At 38.8% G+C, this 19552-nt stretch overlaps 1 protein-coding gene and 1 long non-coding RNA gene across 5 annotated transcripts in view; one reads left to right on the top strand and one right to left on the bottom strand.

Annotated features, from left to right (window-relative positions):
• The window catches only part of TAPT1 (transmembrane anterior posterior transformation 1), a 49763-nt gene extending 41368 nt beyond the window's left edge, over positions 1-8395 (top strand). For both annotated transcript variants that reach the window (XM_038134898.1, XM_038134897.1), the window contains 2 exons: positions 3457-3617; positions 6268-8395. In XM_038134898.1, coding sequence (XP_037990826.1) covers positions 3457-3617; positions 6268-6497 — 391 coding nt within the window. In that variant the 3' untranslated portion in view covers positions 6498-8395. The remainder of the gene's footprint in view (positions 1-3456; positions 3618-6267) is intronic.
• LOC119700223 lies at positions 2-17684 on the bottom strand. Of its 3 annotated transcripts, none has more exons than XR_005256712.1 (6): positions 17500-17684; positions 17080-17327; positions 15914-15980; positions 5695-5701; positions 5406-5578; positions 2-954 (listed from the first exon to the last, which is right to left on the bottom strand). It is a non-coding gene; the product is annotated as an uncharacterized LOC119700223 (long non-coding RNA). The 3 variants fall into 3 exon arrangements; XR_005256713.1 differs by having other exon boundaries at positions 17080-17288; XR_005256711.1 differs by having other exon boundaries at positions 17080-17684.
• Positions 17685-19552: the final 1868 nt, after the last annotated feature.

Here is a 19552-nt window from a genome sequence, read left to right as displayed (position 1 = left end):
TAAATCCACACAACTGAAAAGTATTCACCATTATTTGATTACATATGTGAAAGAAGTTTCTGTTGATACGTCTGGATGTAAGGATAAACAGAATTTATATTCAGTAGACCATAAATGTAAAACCCTTATGCTCATAATCTGAAATTGACAGTGCAGATTTGTCCCTATGTACTGCAACTACATTGGGAGATTATGGCCCTCAATAAGTAACTTCAGTAATGGAAATAACTCATTGCAAAAAGACTGAGAGAATCTGAGAGAAAAGCACCATACTTCTGTGTAAAAAGGGAAATTGAATTCCAAGGAATGAAGTTTCCTGTAAAAAGACCAAAAGATTCAATAAGTGAACAAAAATAAGCAGGTCAAGTGCTCTGATTAGATAATGAATTTTTCTCTCAGGTAGTTAAATGTGAGGTTTACTTTGGTTTAGGAAACTGCTGTTAAAAAAAAAAAATAAATGCAAGGCTCACATTTTCTGGGAAGAATGGGTCATTAAGTAATCTTAGTTAAGAAATACAATGTTCAATGGCAGTTTGTTTTCCATAGCCAATGATGTGCAAGTATCCCTTCAGCATTCCTTCACTGCCAAGTCAGTTTATACTTACCTTACCTTTAACTTCTCACCAGTTGATAGGTACTTCTAGACTGCATAAGTGTACTTTGCATCCAGTTCAGTTTGCCTGTCTTGAGACACTTGCTGTGTACTATCTGTGTACTATCTGCACTCTAGGAAAGCTGTATACTGCACTGTCATAGTTTGTTGTCTCTCAAAATTTATCATAAGCAATGAAGTGTTTCAAGCTGTTGATGGAAGAAGAAACCTGCCTGCAGAATTGTGGGAGTCCTTCTTCCAGTGTCTTACGAAGTTGGGTTTTAAGTGGATGCAGCAAGGCTTGAGAAGCATAAGACTTCTAAGGCTGAGGCAGTGGTCCAGCAGGAAGAGAGGAGACCATGCTGGAAGAGAGGAGACTACTGTTCTACAATAGCTTGTGAAAAGAACAGGATTACTACACATTTTTATTAATAGGTAGAGTCGTAGCTCTAATCTGACACTAATCTGCAAAAAGTAGAGCTTGATCAGATGTGTTTTGTCTACATCAGTGTAGGGACACATCTGTTTAGTGTCAGATAACTAAGACTTTGAGATACTGCATACAGGCCAAATAGTAAAATTTTAGCCACATTCCTCTGTACCATACTTTGATTTTTTTCCCCAGCATACTACATGCTCCCTAAAGCCAGCTTTGTATAATTCAAAGCACTATGCCCTGATCATCACATTCAAGCTGTGGTATACCAAGGTCAGCACTTTCATCCTGCTCAGTGGTTTTTCCTTTTTCCCACTATATGTAATATTTTCCTACCTCTACCATTCTGCTGCTGCAACCTAGGATTTTTCACTCTCTGTGGCTTGGGGAATGGAGGGCAGAAAGAAGTAATGTGATTAACATTAAGTGTTAAATGCTGCTCTTTAAGAACATAGGTCACAAAAGTAAATACATTTTGGTCTATTTTTTCTTACTGAAAAGTGAGAACAAATTTTTACTCTTGCTATTATCTCAGACTTGGAGCTAGCTAACCTCTTGCATCTTTTAAGTAATTTTTGTTCTGAACATAAATTTCAGCTTTTCATCAGATGTGAGAACATATATATAGAATACAAACACAATAGCATAGAAATGTGAGAAATGGCATGATAAAATCTGATGCAGTTAACTGGGCAAAGAATTGAGCCTATACTATGCATTTAATTTTGTATTGTTTGTTAACAACTCTAGTTAAACTTTAATTGTAGTTAGTCTTGCCAAAAAAACCCATGAGTTTTCTTTTTCTAGAATTTTGAACAACTGCAAACTTACATTGTTAGAAATTTGAGCCTGGGGTAGGCTGGCAGAAAAGAATAAAGCAGAATTGCTAGAAATGCTTGCACAATTTTCCATGAGAAGCTGGAACTGATACAGGGAAGTGGTGATTTGTGGCCTTTTCAACTTCTGATCTCATTAAATCAGAGTCAAACTATGCTGTGGAAACCTATTCTCTCAGAACAAAAAACATGTTACATAAGAAGCATAAGAAAAACACCTCTAAAACATTAAAAATTAAGGAGACCTTCTCAAGTCTCTGAAATAAAATCTGTCCCAATAATATAATAAAATTGAAGATAAGCACAGCTTTCAACGTATATAAAATGATCTCTTCTTTGTGGTTGCTTGGATACTAAAATGTCACTTTCTTCTGAGTACTGAGAGTGGTGTGCTCTGCTCATTCTTCCATTTCTCGTTGAAATAGAATAAACAAAACTTTTTCCCTTAAAAGTGTAGTTTAGTTTGTCTTTCTGTTTGACAAGTTCTGATTACATTTACACAGGGAGATAGGGGAGCTGCTGATGGAGTGTGCTTGGGGTCACTTTGATTAAGCAGTTAGACCTGCTCCATGGGTCTGTGAATGTTCATTTCAAGTTGTCTTTTTAGTCTGTTAAAACAGACTTCAGAGAGTGGAGAATGAATTCAGAGTCTGCATTTGGTTCACTCTTATTACATAGCTTGATTTGCATAGAGAATATTTCATTCATCCTGCAGAGAACAGATCACTCTCTCCTTGTTGTTCAGCAATGAGCTATCACTCCCTGGAGTGGACATTGTTTTATGAGTCATGTGTTGCTAGTAATGAAAATTAGATTTTGCAAAACTCAGTTGAATGGTAAAAAAGCACTTGATGGTAGATGAGGCCTTCCTTTTCTTCAAACGAGGAGACAGATGGGAAGGGGATTCAGTGATGTTTGTGCTGCAATTTAGTCATAGTAGAAAAAGAATCTGCCATCATCTGACCTGTGCTATGATGGTAATGCAGTGCTGCCTCTTTGGATTGGTTACATTTTGTGGACTATCTTCTGTGATGTGAAAAAGGACTTATTATGATTGGCCTGTAGTTTGTAAAAGCTAGATATTGGACTTGGCAGTGCTGGGTTAATGGCTGGACTCAATGATCTTGGAAATCTCTTCCAACCTTAATGATTCCATGGTTCTGTATATGCTGTGGTTCTGTATGTGCTGTGGTTCCAAGTCTACTAGAGATCCTTGGCTGGGCACACTTACTTTGGGTACATTTATTTTGGACTTGCAGTGTTGAGGGCACTTTTTAATTCTGTGTTTAAATATTTAATGTCTTAAATGGCTGCTTAATTGTCCTTGTAGTCCTTTAGTTAAATAATAAAACTTGATGTTTTTCTCTAGATGCTTTCTGGAGGAAAAAGAAAATTAAGCATTGAATCTGAAACAAATTGTTAGGAAAATTGTTACCTTTTGATCTTGATATTGAAAGGATTTAATTTGTTAGCTAATCCTTCTAAGACAGCACTTACCATATGCAATTATTTTCATATGAATAATTGCAGTATGAATAATATGCAATTATTTTAATGCACTAATACAAATATGTAAACAATTTTTTTTCCAGGTTAATATCTCTCAAAGTCCTTAACAGCATTGTACTGCTGGGGAAATCATGTCAATATGTAAAGGAAGCAAAAATGGAGGAGAAATTATTCAATCCTGTCCTGACTGCCACCCCAGGGAAGCCAGCTGGCAAACAGCAAGGCACATTTAAATCTACCCAAGGTAAGGCCAGCTGCCTTGATTTGTTTTCAGTGAAAATTTTTCAGACAAAATTTGATATTAAACCAGATGCATGACAATGTTTGCTGCACAAACCCTGTTGCTGGACCTTGATTGTGCCATAGGACAGCTATGAATACAAGTCTGCAAATATAGTAGAATTTATTGTTTTTAGTTCATGCATCTTCTTTAGGTAATCAAGTCTCATATCTCTGATGTCACTGTGATATGTGGAGGTGATAGAAATAATGGAATAGAAGCGTGCTTTTGTTTTAAAATCACAGTCCTAGAATGGTTTGGCTTGGGCTGGAAAGAACCTTTAAAAACCATCTAGTCCAACCCCTCTGCCATGTCACTGCACAAATAAGTGAATATTTACACATCATCAGCGACAGTGCTTAAGTTTAGTAGGGAAGCAATCTGTATTTCTCATGGAAATCAAAGTAAAACATGGTAGGTTTATACATAGGTATAATTAATTGTAGTTGTCATGAACACATAATGAAAAGCTTTATGAAATCCAGATAGGAATTTCAGTGGATCTCTACCCCCTTTCCAGTCTGTGCAGCACAATTTCCTCTTACAGGTCCTCAGCATCAGCAGTTAATTTATAATGGGAATATGGCAGTATTGTGTTTGTGTGACACATTATAGAAGGAAACAGAAACCTTCATTGTTCCTGTCAATTGAATTGGATTGCATCTTCCTGTGGGAAAAGCTCAATGAGAGCCTTAGAGAACTTAACAGTGGGGCTATTATTGTATTCACTCCATGGCTTGCCAACTACGTGGACAGCTTGAAATGCAAGGTGCTCGTTAGTCGTCAGAGTGTCTGGCCAGCAAGGGCAGAGTTAAGAATCTGTCAGTGTTTGGCTTAAACCTCTGTATCTCATATGTGTCAGATCTCATCAGGCAGAAACTTGGTGCAAATGTTTACTTTTAACTTCATACAACTGCTTTACTTTCATGATGAAAGAATGTGATCTGTAGTGTTCTGAATTCATATTTGCATTCAATTCTGCATTTCATTAGAGGACTATAATGATGATAATGTTTTAATTAAACATTATATTACTACATTAGTATATGAGAGTTAGTAAATTGTACTTACTTATATTGAGCCTTCAACTTACAGTCTATAAATCTGGAAGACTCTTTTGAGCTGAAGCAGCAGGGATGCTTATTTTCTCCATTGGAAAGATTTTGAGCAAAAAGTAGCGACCAAAAAGCTTTTGTAGATTTTATTCAGAGTATTCCTAGCTTCCACTAGTGATGGGAAAACCTCAATTTTATAGTTTTTTGGGGATTCTATATATTTTTAACACCTCTTTATCTACTAAAAGTCTTGATTATGTGAAAGAATTATTTTACCTTCCCCAGATTTTGCATTATTACTCCTGGACTCTGCAGTATTATTCTCAGTGCCCCACTTATCAGGTTTTAACAATGCAGTCTCTCAACCCATCTCTTCTTAGGATGAGAGTAACAGAATTAGTCTGATCTCCTTTCTGCCAGCTTATAGTTTAAGTCAGTTAATTTCCTAAAGAGTTTCCACCTTGTCCACAAAAACAGTTAAATTTTTGAAGAATAAAATTCTAAACTTGCTCTTGAAGGATGAAAGCTCTAATTACTGGTAATCATTTATAGGCTCACCAGCTACATCTGGAAGCTGCTGGGTTAGAAAATATTTACATTTGTAACCAAGTTCTAGAATTAAAATTACTTGTCTCCTTTTTCAATGCAAGTTTAGAACCTTTAACTTGCATAAGATTGTAGAGGGTAACCCATGTACCTCCAAGTAGCAGATGGCATGCTGTGGACAGATGCTCTGCAGAAATCAGTTTTTGTAGTAATTTGGATAGTGCTGCCATTATGACAGGTAGCATTTCTTTGGGCTGGTCTGCAGTACTCTCCACATCAGTCAGATTTTTTCAGATTCCTTTAGAAACAATAGCTCAGTCTTTACTGAGGAGATAATTTTTTTTCTTGTCTTTTTTCTTATCTCCATGTGATTTGCTTGTGCATTTTAATTCTTTAAACCTTTCAACAAAATATGGAAAAAATACATGGATATTACTTACCAATATCCTAGGTTAATGAAGCCAGTGTTCAGTTCCACAGAAGTAAGAGACAGGAATAAAAATAGACATCTTTAATAGCACTGCTTTAGAAGCCAGTGCATAGCAGTGCATGAGTCATTATTAGCTATCCCTGGAGAAGGCAGGTTTATTGTACTTATCTAGAGGATTAGGCACATCTAGTTCCTGCCACAGAGATTCCTTTTGTTCATTTCAGTAGCAAACATTTGTGTGATTCACACAAGGCCTGTCAGAAATCTTTTTGCTTAAGCCAACAAAAATAAGCATATTTATCCTAACTGCTGCTGCTTATGCTCTTGCTGATTATTTAAACTTCTGAAATTTGTTTTTTCTGTGTAGTTTTTTTCTATATGTTTTCTAAATCAGAAAAGAAAATCTCTTAGAGTAAAGCTAAAAAGAGGTAGTGGCTTCAAGAAAGCAGTTTTCTGTTGCTTCTGCTGACTTGCTGCAGCACACTTTTTCAGGACAGCTTTGGAGAAATCTGGAAATTGCAATTATATCAATATGTCTCTGTTAAATTCATTATTATCTTTGTAATTGTCTCTGTTCCAACAGGAATTTCCACAGATGAAAACGGTTCTACATCAGTTACCAATCAACCAGTGCATCAGAAGGAGAATATGCCATCTTTACTTGTAACAAGCAATTCTGATCAATTTCTGACAACTCCTGATGGAGAAGAAAAAGATATAACCCAAGACGGTTCAGAATTAAAACACAGGTCTGCAAAGAAAGACTTGTTGGAGATAGACAGGTTTACTATTTGTGGAAACAGAATTGACTAAGAATTTATTTTTTTTTAAATCAATGTGCTAAGGATACTGAGCTGTTGGGACAGCAGATGCTACCAGAATGGACAGTTGCCAAAAGGCACATAAATATTTATTTAAAAACTTAAATTATTAATGGCAAAAAAATTATTAATTTCTTTCTACAAGTAACTTGGCTTGGTATCTGGTCAGGTCAAGTAAGTGATCTTTAACTTGCCTCTTGGAAAATGTGGTGGATCGTGAGTCTCTAGCCTGGTGGCAGAGCTGCAGTATCACTTTTCTGGAACACAGACTGGAAAAAAGCATAAGCCTGTTCTGCATTATGGAACCATGCTTCCAGAACACTATTTGTCATGAAGGTTCCTCCAATGTAAGGATATTCCTGGAAATGTTTGGTGACTTGACCGGAAGCTTGCCTATCCAGTTACCGTGTTTTATTAAACATCTGCAAGCAGAATTCAAAACTTGTGCTTATATCAACAAACACATAAAGCATTGGTACATAAAACAGTAAGTCAAGATAGTTATTCTTGTCAACAGAAATATTTTCAAGATGTATCTTGGAAATCTTGTAATCAGAATAAAATTTTGCCTTTAAGTGAAAGACTTACTGCTTAGTATTTTATCTGAATACTAAACACCAAGGAAAGATCACAGTAATGAAGGTTCTGCTTAACTGGGCAAATATGAAGCATATTCATTTCATGTGTTGTGTGTCCTGCAAGGCAAATTACTTAGAAATTTTTTTAAAAGCTGAGGATTTTTTGTTGCTGTAGGAAAAAATATGAAACGGGCACTTCTAATGTTAAGGAACGGCAGTGTTAATTGCAGCAAGCAAGTGTTGTGTTGGAACTGTAGGTATGGAATTAACACAGCAGCAAAGAACATTGCACTGCATTTTGCATATAACTCTTAGAAGAATGACATCTGTGTATTAACTTGCCTGAGAACATGCCTATAAAAGCTCACACTGACAATCAAACCATAATATCCATTCAATGTAATTGATTGGTTGTAGTCAAGTAGATGGACTAGATCTATAAAGAGCATTTAAGCATTACAATGCCTCTTAATTTCTGGTGTGAGATGCAGAGTTGGGAGGGTTGACAAAAGAAGTTTTGGAATCCTCAGACCAAGAGTGGATTAAATTTGAGCTCAAAACATAGGCTGGAGAGTTTTATCAGAAGAGACCCCTTAGTTAATGATAAATTCTTCATATGTTGTTACAACAGAGCATTAGCTTCCAAAATGCCTTTCAGACATTGAAGTAAGCACCAATTTTACTTTCAAAGGGAAGGTATCATAAAAGTACTTCAGTACTGAACAAATGAAGACAATTTGCTCTTTGCTAATCTCGTAATTTGTCAGAATGGGAAAGCCAAACTTTCTTTGCTGTATGAACATGTGAAAGTTTAATGTATCTGCTAGTCCCTGAAACTTGCAGGACTACAGCAATATAGCAGATGGAGGCAGTTGCAGAGTTACTTGTCGGAGCAGACTGAAAATGAGAGAACTTTGCTGTACAGTTTAGGGTTGTCTGCTCTGGTGGGAACTCCCTGCTGCAGTCTTTCAGCCTCTCCTCTCCCATAAGAGTAGTGGGAGTAATGGCCAAAATCTGTGGTTATGTTTAGGGATGAAAGTATAAAGAAGAGGACTTGTGCTTTGGAAAATTTTGAAAATCTTTAATTTTTGATGTATTTTATACTAATTGGAGATGTTCACACATTGAAATTAAGATTATCTGTCAATTTGGTGTATCTTATTTTATAATTATTTAGCAGTTGCTAAAGAAAGCTTGAAATTGCTTTAATTTTTTTTTTCTGTTGAATGACATTCTGTATCAATTTTATAAGTGCATCTTGTGTGAAACTCAATAAAATTCAATTTTGTAATATTTGTTTAAAAAAGGAAAAGTACAGCGTCGACATTTCTTTTTTAGTATTCAGAGTTGGTGATCTTGCAGGGTGTTGAATGTATTAATTTCCAATTTGCATAAAGTAGGATTCTTGCAAATGTGGGACACAAATGAATGTAAGAACTGGGTTATCAATGGCTTCAGATCTATTTCTGTAGCAGTTGGTTGTTGCCACTTATAGAAAGAAGATAATGATGCCAACCTATTATGAATTTGGTTTTTAAGGGTGCACATCATGTGAATGAAAAAATACCATGTCTCAGGGGAGTTGTAATTTCTGTAGTCAGTTCCTACAATTTGATTTACACCTACCCAGCAAAGCCAAGTGTGAATGCAGGAGCAGCACAGGCAAAGCCCTTGCTGAGCACGCAGTGGTGGCAGTGGAAGGGTAATGGCTCACAGCACTGGGGCACAAGTCCTGGCCTCAATCCTCCTGGGGCTTTCTCTGACACTTGAATTGTGGTGCCTGTGTCTAAAGCAGCCCAGCTGGGCTTTGGGTATGGCTGGTACATCCCTGCCTGGCGTGGAGCTGAGATTTCATTGCCCTGGGATCACATTTACACCAAGGTGTACTCGAGGCACAGTTGCGGAAGGCATGGCAAACCCAGCAATGCCCCTTGAGCTCCCCAAGTCTGGTAGGGGCCCAGCTGGGTACTCCTTCCTTTTGCTGCAAGCTCTCTGATTGTTCTCATCTTTTTGTTCATGATTTATAGGGATTCCTTCGATCTCTAGCAGAGTATTTTTAATGAAAAATCACAGCTGCTTCTCTGACCCTGGGTGGTCCTCTCAGAACTGTAGAGGTGGCTGAGGAGGAACAATCCACTAAACAGGAAAAAACAGCAACACCAAATTTCTCATCGATAGATACAGCTGTTCATTTGGGTTTTCTTGAAAAGCTCCTGTCTTAACAGTGATACAGATAAGAGCATCACGAGTTGAGTAGTGAATAAATTAGGTTCTTCAATTGATAAATCCCTCCAAAAATAAAATCTAGGCAAGCAGTGATATTTCAGCTAAAGTCACAGTTGCCAAATTAATTCCAAAAGCACACATTGAGTACAGTGTACATTCATAATTAGTATTATTCATTATGGGGAGCATTAAGAAACAACTGGTTTTGACAGGATAATTTAATTAATCTTTTGAAGCCTTTCAGATTTCATCAGCCAAGTAGAATTTCCCCTCAAGCATAGTAGTTTTACAATCATAACCACACTGTTAATTTACTCTCCTCTTAATTTAAAGTGAGTTTGTGGAAACTTTTCAACTTTGTCTTAGTTTTTTGTGGTGCAAAATTTTGTGTAGTCTACTAATTTGTTCCCAAATCTGTTTCTGTGACTCAGCATAATTGATGAGGTCACTGTTCTTAAAGCCAGTGTTTGCCCAATTGTGGCTGCTGTGCCAGCTCAGCTGTTGGGCTGGAGATGTGAATCTTCTTGGTGGTGGTGAGCAAGGATGGATGCAACCTAATTATAGCACAAATGTAATCAGACTCTGTGAAGCTCCTGAAACACTGCAACATTTTGTCTTATAAACTGGGCTCCTCCACTGTGAGTAAACTAGATGTTTGTTCAACTCAGTCTTGGGAGTCATAGCTTCAGAATGCTCTTCACAAATGCTCAACAAAATTTGTCTTTTAAAACTTCTTCAGAATAAGTGCTCTTTCTTAGAAATTTGGACTGGCTTTATTTTGCTGACTGCAGGGAAGCAAATAGCTTTGTGTAAATATGGAATAGCTGTCAGGGGGAGCTGCAGTTGGGACCACCTTTATCTCAAAGAAATTTTTCTGTATATAATTATATAAAATGTTTAGACTGTGAAGGCTGTCAGAAAACTATGTATAATTTCTGTAAGTCTTTTCCATAGTAACTTTCATCAACCATACCAACCAAACCTGAGTCTAGTTAGGCTTTTTTTAGGACTTCAGTATACCCTGATTTAGTAAAACACTGCCAGCAGAGTTGTAAAAGATCATAAATATATAACACTAAAGAACACTTATTAGTAAGCTTACAGTTGTAATAACAGAAAAATCCAAAACTGCAATAAGTTTTAAGAAATTTCTCAATTTTGACCAAAACACTTATCATATTTATGATTAAATAAACTCAGATTTTAAAGTGTGCCTGTGTTGTAACTCAGCTACCTGTGCCTCACAGCTGCAGCTTTAGGCTGTGTAGGCTGCCGTTGCTTTCATTCATCACCACTGCCTAGGAGAGTGATGCTATCAAGCAGAGCTGAGGTTCATTCTCAGTTGGAGGCAGTTCTGTCTGACAGATGAACTGCAAGGAAATATTGAGCATTGGGGGGAGAGGGAGACAGAGGAGTCAGGTTTTGTGTATAGGAAGATGTGGATTGCAGCATCTCCCTTGGGTTCTAGTTTTTTTTAGGCTTGACTTGACAATCTCCTTGAACAGTAAATATGTACACTGCATGTTATGTTATTACCTTCCTACTATCAGTTTTAACTCTTCCTTACTGAAATTTAACCCTCCCTACTTTTTGTCCATTTGTGGCATGGAGAATAGATTTTGCCTCTCCCTCTCTTTTCTTCTTACATCCTTGGCAGCTGAGACTGCTTTGTGTTTCCCTTCAGGCTCCTGCTGAACCCCCACAATGAGTTCAGCTTCTGTTTGTGTGGAGAGTGTGTCCCGTGCTCATTCTGAGCACAGAACTCCAGCTGATACCTTCCATCCCAGCTGAGCTGAACCTGAGGATTACATCAGCTTGTAGCTGCCATATCCTGGTATGGAATTTACCTCTTAAAAACAGGATGCTACTTCTGACCCAGGAGAGTTCGAATGTGCTGCAGGAACTAGATGCTTCCAATGGAACTGCCTGATTATTCCCAAGCCTGCACTCCTGCTGTATGTACTGCTGCCAAAATGTAAAATCCTGTATAAGAGCTGCTTCAGTTCAATTTTTTTACCATCTGTTTCTCTGGTTAGTCAAGTTTTTTTTGAACTCCTGTCAGGTAGTGTATCCGCAGCCTGCACTTCACCTTTCTCTGGCACCTGCCCAATATTACTGATTAAAAACACTGAGTGCCAATGGAGCATGAAGAGACCCTGCAAAATCTTACTGCTGTGTAAGGATGAAATGGTGATAAATATTCCCCAAGAAGGATTTCCCAAGAAGCTTTATCAACTGCTCCAAGCAATTTTAATCTCTACTGTGTTTACTCAGTTTGGAAATAGCACATGAAAGAGTATCAAAAGCCTCATAAAAGTCAACATATGTGATTATCTGCTGCTTCTCACCTTATGGTGTGCTACGCTATTGAAGGGAAATGCACTGGTTTGGAATGATCTGACAAATTTATGCTGGCTTTCATTCATCATCACATTACTCTTCAAATGCTGAAAAGAACAAAACCCAAATCTGATTATGTGCCCAGAAAAGCTGTAGAAATCTGCAGTTGGTTTGATCTATCATTTCCTTTTTCCCTTTTCCAAAGACTGCTCTTTTAAATCACAAGAAATCTGCTAACAACTTTGTTAGCCACTTTTCAGAGTTTTCTGTTTTGGTGCCAAGGATAAGACCTAAGCTGAGTGAAAAATCTCACATCCCTCCATACTGATGTGTCAGGATCCCCATAAGTTCCCATGAGATTGCTGGTGGTGTATTTGGTAGGGAGAATGGTGGCTTTGTACTGCTGTGTGATATGAAGGGTGATATGAATAAAGCAAGAATCTCTCATGATGTGCAAAGCCCTACTAATGTGCCTTCAATTACCTCTAGGGGTAAAAGGAGAAATGTGCTAAGCTGTCACCAGAACTGATGTTTACCAAAGGCCCTTCAGCAGTAATAGAGAAGGTATGAGATAAATCTCTGAAGTATTTAGAGATGTCCTAAGTGCCCAGTGATGAGAAACAAGGAAGCAAAGTCCTGTCAAAGTCAGCTACCATGCCTCAAACACAGGGTAAGGGCTGTGGCTCTCCCTCTGTCCTGGTGCTTTGCTGTCTCGGAGATGGATGGTGTGCAGCTCTGGCAGTATCCACAAGCATCTGAAATGTTCAGTAGAGGCATATTCCTACCTGTCCTTGCCTTGGATTTACACTAACTACCTGATTTTTTTCTGGTCCTTAGGCTTCAGCTGAGATTGAACAGTTACTGCTTACCAATGGGTTCCTGGTATTCTTTTCCTCCCAAAACTGTCTGAAAGCCTCCCTATCCTGGAAAGCTGACAGACAAAGAAACTTCCCTTGTCAAAAGGGTTCTCATCTTCCTCAACAGCTCGTGCAATGCCATCCCATGACTGAGGGTGACAAAGCCCCCTTGGAAACATCACCTGTGTGCTTCCCTCGAGGAAGGGAAGCTTCACCTTTTGGCTTCGCCTGACCCTAGAGCAGAAGGCTTAGGATTCCCAAGTCCAGAGCAGCATCCCTACTGTTTTCTCCCCTGCTCTCTAAGTACCTTAGTTGATTGGCCAGGGTCCTTTCCTGTGTGACTTGGCTGTCTTTGTGCTGCTTGGGTGCAGAGAACACATCTCCTGGGCAGGAGCCCTTCCATCACACCCATCTGAAAGTTTCACCAGCTCCCGCTGCTTTTTCATTGCAGTGATGACTGTAATTTGTTGGTGGGTTTTTCTGGTGATTTTTTTTTTTGCAAGACATTTGTTCTTTTCTGCAACAAAGAATGAATCCTTACTTGCTGGCAGGATACTGGAGCAGCATAACAAACCATCTTTATTGTGGTGCTACCTGCTAAGAGCAGAAGCACAGGAAGCCTGTGATGCATTAATTTCCTTTCTCCTTACCCTAGCAGGTAGAGTGAGCAACAAATCACTTTCTTCCAAATTACATTTTTAGTGGAGAGCTGTTATAATAACTCTTCTTGATCACCTCTTTTCCTGGACTAAAGTAGGTGAAAGTTCTTTCCTCTAGACTCTCCCTAATTTGTCTGCACTGGTCCCAAAACTGGAGGCCATCCTCCTGCCAAGGCTTCACAAAAATCTTCTGTTGGAACAAAACCAACAGTGTGAGTTTTCCTCTCCATGTTATGCTCCTACTGAAGTACCTGATAGTTGATAAAGCCAATCTATGATTAAGTTCTCTCTGTCAGCATAAAGTTTGGATGTTCCTCATGGCCAAATTGCACCAAGTCTGGGCTGAACTTTAAAAAAAGATTTAGATATTAATTAATTTTATTTAAGCACCTGAATACTTTTATGAAACTTATCTCTTGCATATTCTGTTGAGAATGGCACATCTTATTATTAAGGTGTAATAGCCATAAATATGGATTAATGGTTTGGCTTTGGGACCCTGACACCCTGATTACAGATAATCAAACATCGCTTTATTCCAAGACCTGAAGCAGGCAGCTGAGATGCAATATCAGCTCCACTTACAATGTCACTATCTTGACATGAATCCTTGATGTAGTGCTGTGAGGGGAGATGAAAGCTGCAAGCTTTGCCCAATTTCCTTTGCACTTCAATAATCTTTACATTTACACTTCCAGCGAGGTGTTAAAGATCTGGATGTTATATTTTTGGATGAGAATTGAAATAAAATACTTCAGGCATGAAGTTAAGTCCTGGAGCCTGAATTCTCAGTGAAATACCAGCAGACCACAAAGAATCAGAGACATAAGAGACATACTTCACCCTGACAGGTTTTCTGTGCAATGAATGTATTTTTACACAGTGTTAATTTAGTGTAAAGACCCCAGCTTTGTGAATAAAATAAAATGAAAAAAATAAAATAAAAAAATGAAACCTAATGAAAAAACCTAAAGGCAAATACTTGTTAAAAAAACCAAACAAGAAACAAATTCCACAAAAACAAACAAAAAAAAAAAAGAAAATCATAACAAAAAAGCAAACAAAAACCCACAAATAGCAAAAGCCAAAACAAACAAAAAAAATCCACAAAACCCATCCCACATTATTGCTATCAGGCAAATGGTAGTAATTTCTAGGGCATTCCAATTTACAAAAATCTTCCAAATTATGTGGGGCAGCTCCTCAATTTAGCTGACTTTTCCTAATTAAAACAAATTCAATTAGTAATTTCTAGGTTGTAAGTTGAAAGCACCACTGTAGCTTTCCCTTCAATGCAGTAACATTTAAATATCCCTTTAATCTGAACTAATTACTTAGAAAATATGCTACAGATTGTCCTGGGACACTCCTCTAGCAAAAAACTGTCACTGCTTAAAAGTTTGTGTCTGCTCGAATGTGATACACTTATGAAAAGCTACACCTCAAATTCTATAATAGCTTTCACTTGAGCCACAGTCCTTTCTGCTTTTTGAAATGTGCAATAAATCCCTGTGCAAATGTAATATCATGCTTTCACATTTCAGTCAATAATCTCAAACCCAACAAATCTCAATTAAGCCTCACAGCAGCACGTTCTCTCACAGTGGGGCATGGAAGACTATTTCTGCTTAAGAAATCCATGAAATGAAGAACAGGGAATCTAGCTCACTGACCCAAAATCTGTCTCAGAGTAAGGAACTGGGCCAGAAGGACTTATAGTGCTGGTCCATCCTAAAGAACAGCACTTGCCTGAGGCAAAGAAACTCTTTGATTTACTTTTACTTTGATTTACTTTTACTTTACTAACACTCATTGTGTTAGGCTTCACCAAGGGAATGTGCAGGGCAATTCCAAGACCAGGTTTCAGGATTACCCATTCTCTGGGGATAAACTTCAGGGCAGGTTGACCCCTGTCTGAAGCACCATGATTGATACACACTGTGAGATTTGAAAAACAAAAAGCTTTGAATTCCACTTTCTTTTCTTGGACCTCTAGGACATCTTTTTTATTAGCGGTAATTACTTGGAGGCTTTTGTCTGTAACCCTAAGAAGTGGAGACTTTTTCTCTAAAATAAATACAAAGATTGCAGATTGCTGTACAATCAGATGACCCCAGGAGTTCCAGCCTTAGGAAATACAGCAAGCACAAGTGTTGTGAGACTGCAGTGCAAAAACAACGCTTGCAACCTTAACTAAACATTTTCTCCCAGGGTGAAATGCTCCTTTAGTGCAGAGAACCTACAGAAGAAATTTTGCATCATATTATCATATAATTATATGGGCTTATTAAGAGCAATCATGGTAAGAACTGAACAACTCCTAACTCCCAAGTCTGTAATGAGCAGGCTATGGAGTTGCCTGGGCTGTGCACAGCTTTCTTTCAAGGCAGCAATTAGAGCAGACCCGACTGGGAGCAGGGTTAGCTGACATGTGGCTTGCAGAATAATTTACTTTGATTGAACTGTTGTCACAAGTTGTTGAGTTTACAGTCACATGCAATTCTCTAGAGCCAATAATAATCAGATAACACAGAGAACATTTTTTCTCTTTCCTTCTTTAATGCATGTCTGAGAATTCAGAAATCTGAAGAATAATCTTCCTCTGTGCTGTGTCTTTGAATGGTACAATTAGAAGTGAGAAGGCAGGTCTGCTCCAGGTCTGATGTACAACTAGACCAAATTTAGTATGGCAATAATAAAATGATTGTGCCACTGAGGTGAGGTAAAGTACGCATTATTCATACCTACCAGTTAAGTTCTGACTGGCAGCTGTGCTCTACTGCAGCTCCTCTGTTCATCTGGCAGGTGACATTGGCTGTAGTAGAAAGCAAACAGTAAAATTCAGGTTGGGTAACTACTGAAAAAGCATCTTTTCCTCTATTTTCATTTAATTTAAGCAACATTCTCCAAAACACATCAATGTGTATGTCTGTGCCATCCAAGACCTGGTTCTTTAACATGAATGAAATTCAGCACTGGTCACATCCTCAGGGATGAGCACTGAAGGCATTTCCCTCTCTAGCAAGAACATTTCTTATCTGGTGACAACAACTGTACTGAGTAGAGGCCAACCACTGTGCTACAGTTTTAGGGAACACTTAAGGACAGTAACTGATGATCTGAAAACTTGGCTTGGGTGAGTACCATTTGCTTCTAGCAATATTCACCTGCAGAATTTGAATGGGAGCCTGAAAATATAACAGCACAGGAATTCTCTTGTGCTAAAGAAGGCAGTTTTTGTCTGTCCATGTGTTTTAATAGACAACTCTCTTCCATAAACTGCAAGTAAGTTGTAGTTAAAATTTATTTGTTTTCTGTCTCAAAATCCAAACATAATACATCTCTAGCTTATAGAACTGATCCAAGATGTACTAACACTGTTTGAAAAAAATGCTGTTTTTCACATATTCCTCAATGCAAACACTAAACATTCCCTTAATTTCAGAGAGAGTTATTAGGAGGCTTTCTTACAAGAGTCAGAAATTAAATATAATGCTCATCTTTGTTTTCTTCTTCATGGTAACACACGGACAAGCCCTAAGCCACGCAGATTGTTGTGCAGATTTAATTTGTAACTCGGGGAATTTTTTAACACCTTCATAGGTTTCACTCTGGATTGCTGCACTACTGAACCGAGACGGTGAAAGATCAGAAAGGTGTTTCAGGCTGTTTTAACTGCAGGAGGGAACTGAACATGGATGCACCCTTCACAGGATGCTGGCAAAGACTGGCATTGCTCAGCAGAGCCTGAAAAAGACCAAACAGGATGGTGTCCTTTCCAACATCTCATCAGCCTTACAGCCAGTGCCTGAGTCCTGCCTTTAAAGACTTTCTTTTAGGGTCCTGCCATGTGTGCTTTTGCAGCTCAGTCCCCCTTGGCCCCTCTGAGTTCTTTTTTTCTCTTGTGCTCATACCTGCACCTACTTAAGCAATACCCAGGCGAGCTTAGCGGCTAAGCCTTGTTCTTAATAAGATTCAAAGCTTTCCTCTTGAAGTCGGTGCCACTCCTGAAAGCAGTGCCGTGGTTAGGAACGTTGGTGTCCCTGGGTTAGTGACCTCCTGGGACTCCTCGGAGTCTCCCTGGGCAGATGGTGCTCCCCTTCCCCCCTCATCCGCTGGGAGACTGGAGGCAGAGATTACAGGGCGAGATAAGAACAATTTACTGCAAAGAACAATGAGATAAGAAAACGAAAGTAACAGCAACAATGTTAGCAACAAAAGGTATAAGACAAAGAAACTATTTACACAGAAAAAACCACGACAAATCAGCCAGCTCTTCCACCACACCATTTTTCCCTCCCCTGAAAGAGCGAGCACGTCCCTCGCTCCGGTACCTTTCAGTGATGGGAGATGGTACCGAATCGGCTATCCTAAAAAATTAACCCTGCCCTGGCCGAAACGGGGACACGCAGCCACTTTACTGCAGCAGTCCTCTTCCCTTGCTGGGCATGGTGTCAATGCTGGGACCTGATGGAAAGAAATTAGATCGAACTGGCCTGTCAACGCTTGCTGTGGGGCTTCACACACATTCTCCTCCCTAAGCTGTGACCCTCGTTTCAACATCCAGCCCCTCCTCTCAGTTTGTTTATTTCCTGCTACAAGACCCTGCTAACACCTGAATAATCTCATTTAACCTAACGGTGTCCTATTTAACCCACGTGGAAGAGTGAGGCTATCACACACAAGGACAGAGCCCCGGCACACCAAAGAGCAGCTGCTTTTCCAAAGAAGACCCTGTCGCACTGGCAGCAGTGAAGAGATGGAGATCACCACAACTGTGACTTAGTGTACAAACTGGGTTGGCAACAAATGCTCATTTCCAGTCAGGACTACTTTTTCCAGAACATCTGGTATTGATACTATTCAGTTCTCCATCTTTGATTTCCCAATGTTTTTTACTGTTTTACTACTGTCTCTTGCACAATTAATGCAAGTTGTTTGTCCCCTTTTATGGCCACCATATGTTGGAAATCAGAGCTCTGAAGGCAGACTCAGTGCAGCACAAGCTGTTGCAGTGTTTGAGTGGAGCTGCTGGAGCTCTGCCAGGGGAGCTTCCTCCAGAGCCATCCTGCTGCACTTGCTGCTGTCTGTTTCCCAGATTCAGTAATATTCCTGATAGCTCTAGTGATCAGGGAAAACACTTGCACAAACACAAGCAAGAGCAGTTCCTCCAATCCCCACGGACTGTCAACAGTTGAGAGACTGAGCTGGAATTTGATATCTGTAAAAGACTCCAGTGAGAAATTTTCCAGGTTTATGTGCTGCTCTGTCCAGTAGTTGTTTGATGTCCAACTCAGAAATAAAAAACACCATTGTCACCAGAAATTGTTTTGATGAATATCTGAAAAATACTTCTAGCAGGATCACTATTTCCTCTGATGTCGCTATTAAAAATTTAAAAAAAATAAGGCAAGTTACTCAGAAAACAAATTAAACTTCTTGTATATTATTTTGACAAGAAGTCCGGTCAATTCCCAATGTTTATATAAGTATTCTGTCCTGAAAAAAATAGTCTTTGCATTTGGGATGCCCCAAGGGAGGCAATATTCACCCAGCAGGGGGAATAGAGGGATGCTGAGTGATGGGGGCACAGCATGATATGGACTATAACATTGAGTGGAAATATCACATGAGTGCAAATAAAACTCAGACTTATCCAGTCAGCCAAACTGAGGTAGTAGGAAAGTAGTGGCCATAGAAATAGCCATAGAAATAGCTAATTTTTTTTTTTTTTTGGTCATGGTAAAAGTATAACTGGGTGCATCCAGAAAATACTGAAAAAAGCTTCAGGTTGAACAAAAATAGCTCTATTTCTTTGCAACCGGAAATAGAAATAAACTGGAAATTGAAATAACTGTTTGGTGGGTTTTGGTTTTTTTTGGGGTTTTTTTCATGACCTCAGAGTTCCTGTTACTCCAAAACGGGGGGTGGGGGGGGAGGGTATCATCGGCCTTTAAGCTGACTGCCCTGATGGTGAGCATGATGAGCACTGAAAAACAAGACTAGACAAGACTGCTGCAGCATGAACCAGTTGTCAGCTTGAGGATGGACTTTTCCTTTTTTAATCTTTCTCCAAACAGGTAATGGGAGAGGCTTCAGCATTGTCATTTTCTTGGGGAAGAAGTAGTTCTTCCTGCTTAGGAAGAAATCCTGAGGAACTGCATGAGAGACACTTCTTCTTTCTTTCTTTTTATTTTTTTCCTTTTCTCTCTTTTAAGCATTGTTGTTTCTGTGTCTTTAAGCAGCTTTGCACTGTGGATCACATCTATTTTGAAACCTAGAGACTAAGTTTTGTATGAATACCAGTTAGAGAACCTGAATCCTTATCAGCAAGACTCAAATCCCATTAGTATTACATTTTGCATAAAATATTCAGAATGAATTACA

Source organism: Motacilla alba, chromosome 4 (genome assembly GCF_015832195.1).
Source record: "Motacilla alba alba isolate MOTALB_02 chromosome 4, Motacilla_alba_V1.0_pri, whole genome shotgun sequence".
Lineage (NCBI taxonomy): Eukaryota > Metazoa > Chordata > Aves > Passeriformes > Motacillidae > Motacilla > Motacilla alba.
The sequence above is the reverse complement of the archived record's forward strand: the minus strand, read 5'-3'. Positions and strand labels throughout refer to the sequence as shown.